Raw genomic sequence first — 9,824 nt, 5'->3', positions numbered from 1 at the left:
ACCAAATACACCGGACGTTGTTTTTGTTGACACCAGCCACAGGGAGGTGCTGGTCATAGAAGTAGGCTGTACCTTTGATCTGTACATGGACCAGGCCTTCTGGGACAAGTATATCAAATACCAACCACTGCTCAGTGTGATGGCTGACCTTGGGTATAGATGTAGTGTACTTGTGTTTGGAAGTCTTGGCCATGTACACAAATGCACCATGACCGGTCTGAGAATTGCTGCAATGTCTAAAAGAAAAGCCAAACAAATTGCCAAATATTGCTCTGGCTCAGCTATTATTGGCAGCTTAGCCACGTGGAGAAGGAGGTGCTATGTGTACCCTTAAGTGTTCAGTGTGTGTGTGTGTGTGTGTGTGTGTGTGTGTGTGTGTGTGTGTGTGTGTGTGTGTGTGTGTGTGTGTGTGTGTGTGTGTGTGTGTGTGTGTGCGTGTGTGTGTGTGTGTGTGTGTGTGCGTGTGTGTGTGTGTGTGTGTGTGTGTGTGTGTGTGTGTGTGTGTACCACAGCACCAAAAAAACAAAGTTATTATAAATCGGATAGTTCCAGCTAAGCGATCTGATTGGTCAAACGTAATTGGGCATTTACTCTGCAATTACTCTGACTCTTGTGGTACAATGAGTTGGTAACTGCTGTAGAAAAGCCATTATACCCTGGCAGGCATTCTACACTGTGTCTGTGTGAATCACAATATATGAATGTTTGTACAACCAAACAAAAAAAATTACCCCTAAATTGCTATATATTTATGAGCATGTGTGTGTGTCTTTATTAATAGTAATGTTAGTTCGTTTAGTAATGTCAGTCCTCCTCGCGACGTGTCTCCTGGTTCAATTGTGACTGTCAAATGAAGATTGAGGATTGTTGCTACAATGCTGCAAGATAAACTGGCCATGAGAACCAGAACCAGAAATTTGCAAGCAGCTTGACCGTTTAATGCGGAAATATTGCAGGGATTGGTCAAATTTGCAAGCTGTCGCTAAATCCTGGAGGAACTGGCTATCTACGGTGCATCCACAGACCTGAGGTCACAAGATGAAATGTTGCTTTCCACCTCATCCTCGTGGACACTTCATGCAATGGAAAAATAAGTATACATACTCTTTAGGCCTCCACCTTTTAACCAGTGTGCTTGTGTATGTGCTGTATACTACATTGTAGTCTGACCCTATTAGCAGACGACACTGCAGACAGTTGGTTAGAAATCATTAGGCACAATCACTGATCCAAGCGGGAGATTAAAGGCACACATTTATATCAAGGCATTTGCTCTTAGAGTTATGAACAGTGCAGAAATGGAATATATGGACAAATTCACCAACAGGTCATGAGTTAAGGTCTATATTTTCATAAAGCAGCAAAGGTAGCATGGTAGGCCAATTTGGCATCAACTCACAAAGATTAGATTAGATCATGATGCAATGTATTTGTCATTGCATCTAAAAAAATTAGACTCACATTCAAAACACTCTTAATCAAGAGCAAGCAAACATTTAGGGCAATATATCAGAAGTCGGCAGACAAAGCACCACAGTCGTACTCAAAATAAAAAAGCAGGCCAACAACAGGCACATTCTATGAGGCAGCAAAGTTCTTAAGGCCAGTTTGGTATATTTCTCTCCCACCCACCCACCCCCTCCTAATGTACAGTCTCCTCCCCATCATATACTCTGTCAGGATCTATAGGTAACAGTACTGTATATTTGCATATCATATATGTCACAAATGTAACAGTACTATATACCTGTATGTCATGTATGTCACTATAATAATAATAATAATAACTTTATTTGTATAGCACTTTTCATACAGGGGTTGCAGTTCAAAGTGCTTCACAACAGTAAAAAATACAGGCATAAGCGAGCATAAAAAGATAGACAGGTAGCAAGGTATGGCAAATCACAGTGTTTCACATTAGGATCTAGCATCCCAATAGGCTCTCCGCTTACAGTTTTCAGTAACACAAATAGTAAAAATTGTTTAAAATGATTCAGTTTAAAAATAGTCAAAAAATTATAAAATAGAACGGACATAAAAAATACAGGCATGAGCGAGCATAGCAAGGTATGGCAAATCACAGTATGTCATGTCATACTCATACAAATGTCATGTATGTTGTGTATGTCATAAATGTCACTATGAATTGAAAATGGGGGACCCTGATGTAAACAAGACAAACGTCTTTCTCTGGTCTGCATCCCCTTAACAATTGTGTGTATTGAGCCGTACAGTATTGTACCCATTCTGCAATCTGTTAAATAAAGTTTTAATTCACTCATTCATTCATTCATTCATTCATCATTGGTAGCACCCCCACGCCTGTCCAACAGGTGTCGCCACCGGTTTACTCCCACCCTGTGCCCCAAACATATCAGTGGGTTTTCCCCCCGACAGGCAGCTACTGCTAGCAAGTAGCTAACCGGTGTTCTGCTGTTTCTGACCCGAGCTGATCATCACCACCATCATGGTACAACTAGTGGGTTCACTCCGAAAAGAGCTCGCCGACTCCCTCTCCACCTGTCGGGTACTGGTGGTCGGAGCGGGAGGCATTGGCTGTGAACTTTTGAAGAACCTCGTTCTTACCGGCTTCAAAAACATTGAAGTGGTGAGTAGTAACGTTGTGTGTGCAGCTAGCTAGCTAGCTCCTAGCGTTAGCATGCTGTGTCTTTGTGTCCAGTGGAGACCAGTGCAGGCAGCTAGCTAGATGGATGGATTAGAAAGAGGAACACATGATGGGAGGGTTTTGTTGTGTAGCTGCTTAGCTGTTACTATCTTCCTTGTTGTGGTACATCATGGTTTATTGATGCTACTTGCTACGTTTTGAAAAAGAGCAGTTGGTTTTATAGGAATCCTTGATCAATGACGCGCCATGCAACATCTCACACTGCACAGAGGTGCTGCCCAGTGCCTTTCTTTGTCATTTGCCTGATTGGTTTAATGCCAAAATACTAGTTACGTTATTTTTAAATAAACAAAATAAATAAATAACAATGCCCCCCCCCCATCACCACTTGTCTCTTGTATCTACACAACTATCTCGAAAATGAACACGTCTGTATGAATGAAAAACTTTATTTAACTGATTGCAGAATGGGTACAATACAGTACGGCTTAATACACACAATTGTTAAGGGATGCAGATGCAGACCAGAGAAAGACTTTCGTCTTGTTTACATCAGGGTCTCCTGATGTGTGAGGCAATGCAACAACCAATGTTGTCCAACAAAGTCTCAAGCTGCTGTAGGCTGTCTACACTGGAGTGCAGTGTCACAGTAGACAGGACTACAGACAGTCAGGTACCCTGAGCATCTCAAGTAGATCCAGCTGCACACAGACAGTCAGGTACCCTGAGCATCTCAAGTAGATCCAGCTGCACAGTGTAGGTTCGTTTCTCTTATGCAATGGCTCATAACAGCTGTAAGGCATAACAAAAAATATAGTTTGTTTCCTGTTGGTTGTCAGTTAAGGCCATGGGTAGGTAGGGAATTTATTTTATTTTTTATTTTATTCTTTCCCACGGCGACTATGGATAATGGAATTTCTTTATTTAATAAAAATGTACTCTGCCAGCATGTTTAATATCCATAATACTAAAGGTTAAAATACAAAGACACTGTACTACAAAAGTACAATGTACAAAGGTAGTAGTATTAAAAATGCCACACCTAAATACTACTCACTAAATAAATATTGTGAAATACTTGCTTTTTATATATTCTCATTATTGACATGGACTGCACCGGAAACAAACCATTTTTTAGGCCTAATCAATGGCACGAATAGGCCCACTAATCCGTTTCAAACCATCCCTTACAATGGCATTGTAATATCAAAGGTGTGTGGTGTATAACGGATGGTATCGTGAAGCGCAGTCAAGAAGTGCTGGTGTGAGTAGCGGTGCTATGGGTTAAACGCACTCTCACATCCTCAAAAGACGCATAAACCCATTACTTAGAAGTGGATTCACCTCTTGGTATAGCGGTCTGTGTTGCTGCCTGCGGTGTGGGAGACCGGGGTTCGACTCCCACTCGGGGCATCGAAGTTTGAGGTGACGTTGTCACAACCGTTACATATACACCTCTAACCGTGTAGTTGTAAATTGGGAACGTGATTTATCTCCCAGACATTTCGAATGGAGATTTCGCATCCCCTGCCTGTAAGTGTATTATATCCCTGCGTGACTGAATTACCAACCTGTTGCTTGTTGCTGCCTAGATCGACTTGGATATCATCGACGTCAGCAACCTCAACCGCCAGTTCCTCTTTCAGAAGAAGCATGTTGGCAAGTCTAAAGCACAGGTACCGTCATGCCAGTTTCAATGAACTAACCTTTCGCAGGTGCTCTGTGGGTCAGCAGCACATCTGGACGCATGCACTTAATGTGACATGAGTCTTAAACCCTGTGTGACCTGTCCATTTCCCCCATTGTCACTCTCCAATGTAGTCTGGTATATCAGAAATGCATAATAAATTATATTAAAGTAAATGGGACTGCTGGGTACTATTGTTGTAAAATGTTGATATACCAGCAGTGACTCAAATTCAACAGTTTGTCAATGTTGTAACCGTTAACCACCTGTAAGAATCTTGACTGATCCTCTCAGTTAAATGGCTAATTGCCCTATTTCATAATGTCTGCTTGTGTGAGATGTCGGTAAATGACACTTGCTCTTATTGAAAACTAGCTGTATTGAAATTAACATTGTGCATTGCCAAATTCTAACAAAGTCTCTTAATTCATTGTGACTGTAAAATCAATTAATAAACACATCAAAGCATTAGGGATGGGTACCGAATTCGGTACTTTTGAGGTACCGAACCGAAACACGTCGGTACTACCGAGTATCGATTCAAGTGAGATACCAAAAAAATTAAACGTTTTTTTTTTTACCTTTTTTTATTTTCATGTCAACGTTCACACGCACAATATATGCTTACCTAGGATTTGACTTGATTCAACAACAAAGCAGTCGGAGCAATGGCAAGCCGAAAACGGTCGAAATTGTAGTTATTTGAAGTTTGGATATTTTTTTTTCACGACTGAGGTAGGTAAATTAAATTTCTTGAGACTAAAGTACAGAAAAAAGGTACCGTTGGGTACCGGTATCGATTCACAGGTACCGGTACCGTATCGGTTCAAATGTGAACGGTACCCATCCCTACAAAGCATCGTCTTTGGCTTTACCCACACAATATCTTTATTTTTTATAAATAATTTTTCCATTTCATTGCTAGAGATCAATGATGTGTTTTTGTTTTATATTGTTTTTATTTACATGTTCAAAATAAAGATTTCAAATAAAATATCTATCTCCAAAGACAATATCTATCCAAAAACAATATCTCTCTCCAAAACAATATATATCTCCAAAAAACTATCTCCAAAAATAATATTTATCTCAAATAATATGTAGCACCAAAAACAATATATATCTAAAAACATCTGGCGCCAAAACATCTGATATCCAAAAACAATATCTTCAAAAACCACATCCATCTCCAAAAACCACATCCATCTCCAAAAACAATGTTCTCCCCAAACAAAAGTGAAACTGCTCTGTGGTACTTAACTAAGTGATGTTGTGAGTGATGTGTTTTTTAAAGTGCATTCATTCATAAAGATTGATGAGCCTGATGAGCCTGCAAAGCCAATCAAGTGATATATTGGGGAAATTCTGAAACTACTGGCAATTTGTATTTATTTGAAGCTTATCTGTTAGCTGCTGATGAATGTCCATGGCATTTCATTGTATACCTGTATGCCGTGACAATTAAAACTCTTGACTTGATGACCTGTTAGAAAACAGCCACAATCTGAATTCCAAGGGATATACTTTTGATGCATATACATTGTATTGTTGAATTAAAGCAAAAGAAAATGTCAGGGTGAATAAATAATTGTCTGTCTCTTTTGGTGCGTGCCATTTTCATCTCTGTCCTTCTGTATTGCAGGTGGCCAAGGGGAGTGTATTGCAGTTCTGTCCAACAGCTAACATAACAGCCTACCATGACAGCATCATGAAGTAAGAAGTCAGCCCACCTGTCAAAAACACTCATTGTGTGTGTATATATATATGTGCGTGTATGTATGTATGTATATATATATATACACACACCATTTGTTTTGGTTGTAGGGCTAATAAATGGTAAATGGTGCATTTATATATTTGCATATTATATATCCAATGCAATTTGTTCCTCACATTTGACCCATTCACTCACACACCGACGGCGGAGGCAACCATGCAAGATGCCAACTTGCTCGTCGGGAGCAATTAGGGGTTAAGTGTCTTGCTCAAGGACACTTCGACATGCTGCCCAGGAGGAGCCGGAATCGAACATGGAACCTCTGGATTGCCAGACGACTGCTTTACCTCCGCCACTGTCGCCCCAATAGGAATAATAGGCTATTGTGTATTCCCTGAAATTAACTTTCTGACTAGATGGCATGACAAATGATGGCATGCAGACAATCTTTTCATTAGTTTGGTTGAAACCCGGGGCGCAGCGTAAGTTACTGAGGCGATATACCCCAGTTAGAAGTGAACCACCTCAGTGACACTGACGGTATACCTCAGTAACACCATCATCTAGCTTCATAGTATAACCCCCCATCTCCATATAGATGCAGTATCTGCTCTGACCTGCTCGTGTCTTGCCAAGTGTTAATTATGGTACGTCTGTTTCCATGGCAGCCCGGATTATAATGTGGAGTTCTTCAGAAACTTCACACTGGTGATGAATGCTCTCGACAACAGAGGTATGAACATGCACATACACACACTGTCGATGCCCACATACAGAAACCTACTTCACTGAACCGTAATTTCATCTTATACTCACTCACTCGCCCATCGCCGCCCTCCTACCCTTCCTCTCATTCACATGCATGTTACATTATGTGAGTCAAGATGTCCACTGTTTTATCACTGAAAAATACTATTATAGACTGATTTAAATGTTAATATTTCTGTGTCGCCAGCGGCCCGTAACCATGTCAACAGGATGTGTCTGGCAGCGGACATCCCACTGATAGAGAGTGGCAGTGCTGGCTACCTGGGACAGGTCACGGTCATCAAGAAGGTAACAGGCCTTACACTAACCCTAACCCATACCATTACATGCCTAACCTTATAGTAAGTCTAACCTTAACCCCCAAAACAACCCTTAAACCTAAAATGGCCTATTTATAATTGAGGACGGGGATAATGTTCACTTGAACAGATTGACCTCATCTTTCTGACTCTGATAATACCTGTCTCCGCTTGAATTATTTATTAAAGGGGCACTTCACCCAAAAAAACTGTGCAGATTTTATTTTGCACATAATCTCACACACATCCAAAAACTAAACAGTTTTGCACACGGTAATTTAAAGTAGACCAGTAAAATGCATGTTGTAATCTGTGGACTTGACATGAAATGTAGAGTTGCCTCTTGGTTATTCTGTTAATAGGTTTGTTCATTCATTCACTTATCAGTAATTCTCATCCTCTTTGTCTGTCTGCAGGGTCTAACGGAGTGCTATGAGTGCCAGCCGAAGCCCACCCAGAAAACCTTCCCAGGATGCACCATCAGGAACACTCCCTCTGAGCCCATCCACTGCATTGTCTGGGCCAAGTACCTCTTCAAGTAAGGGTTAGGGTTAACACGACCCACCTCTTCAAGTAAGGGTTAGGGTTAACACGATATAATATAATTTTTTTTCATACAGTCATACCTTGCTGACATAATACCCCGGTATTATGCTAAGCGGAGCTAAGTTAACAATATACTCGTTATCACCATACATAACGCTTACCGGTATATTGAAACACGTTGACATTAGGGCCGTTCTTTCAACTTTAAAGTGCACTTTCTTCAACCTCGAACCTAAATTCCTTAGCGACCCGTGTTGCCAAAGTAAACAAATCAGCGCGCACATTCGAGACAACACGACTCACCTCTTCAAGTAAGCCCAACACGACCCACCTCTTCAAGTAAGCCCAACACGACCCACCTCTTCAAGTAAGCCCAACACGACTCACCTCTTCAAGTAAGCCCAACACGACCCACCTCTTCAAGTAAGCCCAACACGACCCACCTCTTCAAGTAAGCCCAACACGACCCACCTCTTCAAGTAAGCCCAACACGACTCACCTCTTCAAGTAAGCCCAACACGACCCACCTCTTCAAGTAAGCCCAACACGACTCACCTCTTCAAGTAAGCCCAACACGACCCACCTCTTCAATCAAGGCTCGCTGGCGTCCTATTTGATTCTTTAAACTTTTCTCATCTCCACGTGGTTATCCTGCTAATGCTGAGGGAAATAATATAAAACGGTAGCCTGTGCTTTAGCCTTGCCAAGCACTTACCAGGGCCACATAACTGAAAGAGTTCTGACATTTTCTATTGCTTTCTTTTTAACTCTATACTTTCCCCTGATGACTAACACTTCAGTAGCTTCTCTGCTTTTGTCAGACGGAGCCCTATACCCTCTAGTCTAGGGTGTGGTACTATATTAGACCCCAGTGCTGGGGGTCTTCCAGGCGGTGCCTCAGGCTAATTGTCTGTGTTGCCGTGGTAACCATGCATTGTGTTTTCTATGCCAACCCCAGTCAGCTTTTCGGGGAGGAGGATGCAGACCAGGAGGTGTCACCTGATACGGCAGACCCAGAGGCTTCATGTGAGTACAGCACTGTCATACTGAACAGCACTGTCATACTGAACAGCACTGTCATACTGAACAGCACTGTCATACTGCACTGTCATACTGAACAGCACTGTCATACTGAACAGCACTGTCATACTGAACAGCACTGTCATACTGAACAGCACTGTCATACTGAACAGCACTGTCATACTGAACAGCACTGTCATACTGCACTGTCATACTGAACAGCACTGTCATACTGAACAGCACTGTCATACTGAACAGCACTGTCATACTGAACAGCACTGTCATACTGAACAGCACTGACATATACTGAACTGAACAGCACTGACATACTGAACAGCACTGTCATACTGAACAGCACTGACATATACTGAACTGAACAGCACTGACATACTGAACAGCACTGTCATACTGAACTGAACAGCACTGTCATACTGAACAGCACTGACATATACTGAACTGAACAGCACTGTCATACTGAACTGAACAGCACTCACTGTCATACTGAACTGAACAGCACTGTCATACTGAACTGAACAGCACTGTCATACTGAACTGAACAGCACTGACATACTGAACAGCACTGTCATACTGAACTGAACAGCACTGACATACTGAACAGCACTGTCATACTTAACAGCACTGACATATACTGAACTGAACAGCACTGCCATACTGAACTGAACAGCACTGACATACTGAACAGCACTGACATACTGAACAGCACTGACATACTGAACAGCACTGTCATACTGAACTGAACAGCACTGACATACTGAACAGCACTGTCATATACTGAACTGAACAGCACTGCCATACTGAACTGAACAGCACTGACATATACTGAACTGAACAGCACTGACATACTGAACTGAACAGCACTGACATACTGAACTGAACAGCACTGACATACTGAACTGAACATCACTGACATACTGAACTGAACAGCACTGACATACTGAACTGAACAGCACTGACATACTGAACTGAACAGCACTGACATATACTGAACTGAACAGCACTGTCATACTGAACAGCACTGACATATACTGAACTGAACAGCACTGTCATACTGAACTGAACATCACTGACATACTGAACTGAACAGCACTGACATATACTGAACTGAACATCACTGACATACTGAACTGAACAGCACTGACA

At 41.7% G+C, this 9,824-nt stretch overlaps 1 protein-coding gene across 1 annotated transcript in view; it reads left to right on the top strand.

The window, feature by feature from the left end:
* Window positions 1–2,428: 2,428 nt before the first annotated feature.
* Window positions 2,429–9,824, top strand: part of uba2 (ubiquitin-like modifier activating enzyme 2) — a 44,671-nt gene continuing 37,275 nt past the window's right edge. The window contains exons 1-7 of the mRNA XM_084317175.1: window positions 2,429–2,608; window positions 4,219–4,302; window positions 5,956–6,026; window positions 6,699–6,763; window positions 6,986–7,086; window positions 7,514–7,635; window positions 8,602–8,669. Coding sequence (XP_084173301.1) covers window positions 2,468–2,608; window positions 4,219–4,302; window positions 5,956–6,026; window positions 6,699–6,763; window positions 6,986–7,086; window positions 7,514–7,635; window positions 8,602–8,669 — 652 coding nt within the window. The 5' untranslated portion in view covers window positions 2,429–2,467. The remainder of the gene's footprint in view (window positions 2,609–4,218; window positions 4,303–5,955; window positions 6,027–6,698; window positions 6,764–6,985; window positions 7,087–7,513; window positions 7,636–8,601; window positions 8,670–9,824) is intronic.

This window comes from Notolepis coatsorum (genome assembly GCF_963971535.1).
Source record: "Notolepis coatsorum genome assembly, chromosome: 6".
NCBI lineage: Eukaryota > Metazoa > Chordata > Actinopteri > Aulopiformes > Paralepididae > Notolepis > Notolepis coatsorum.
Note: the sequence above shows the minus strand (reverse complement) of the source record. Positions and strands in the feature narration are given on the sequence as shown.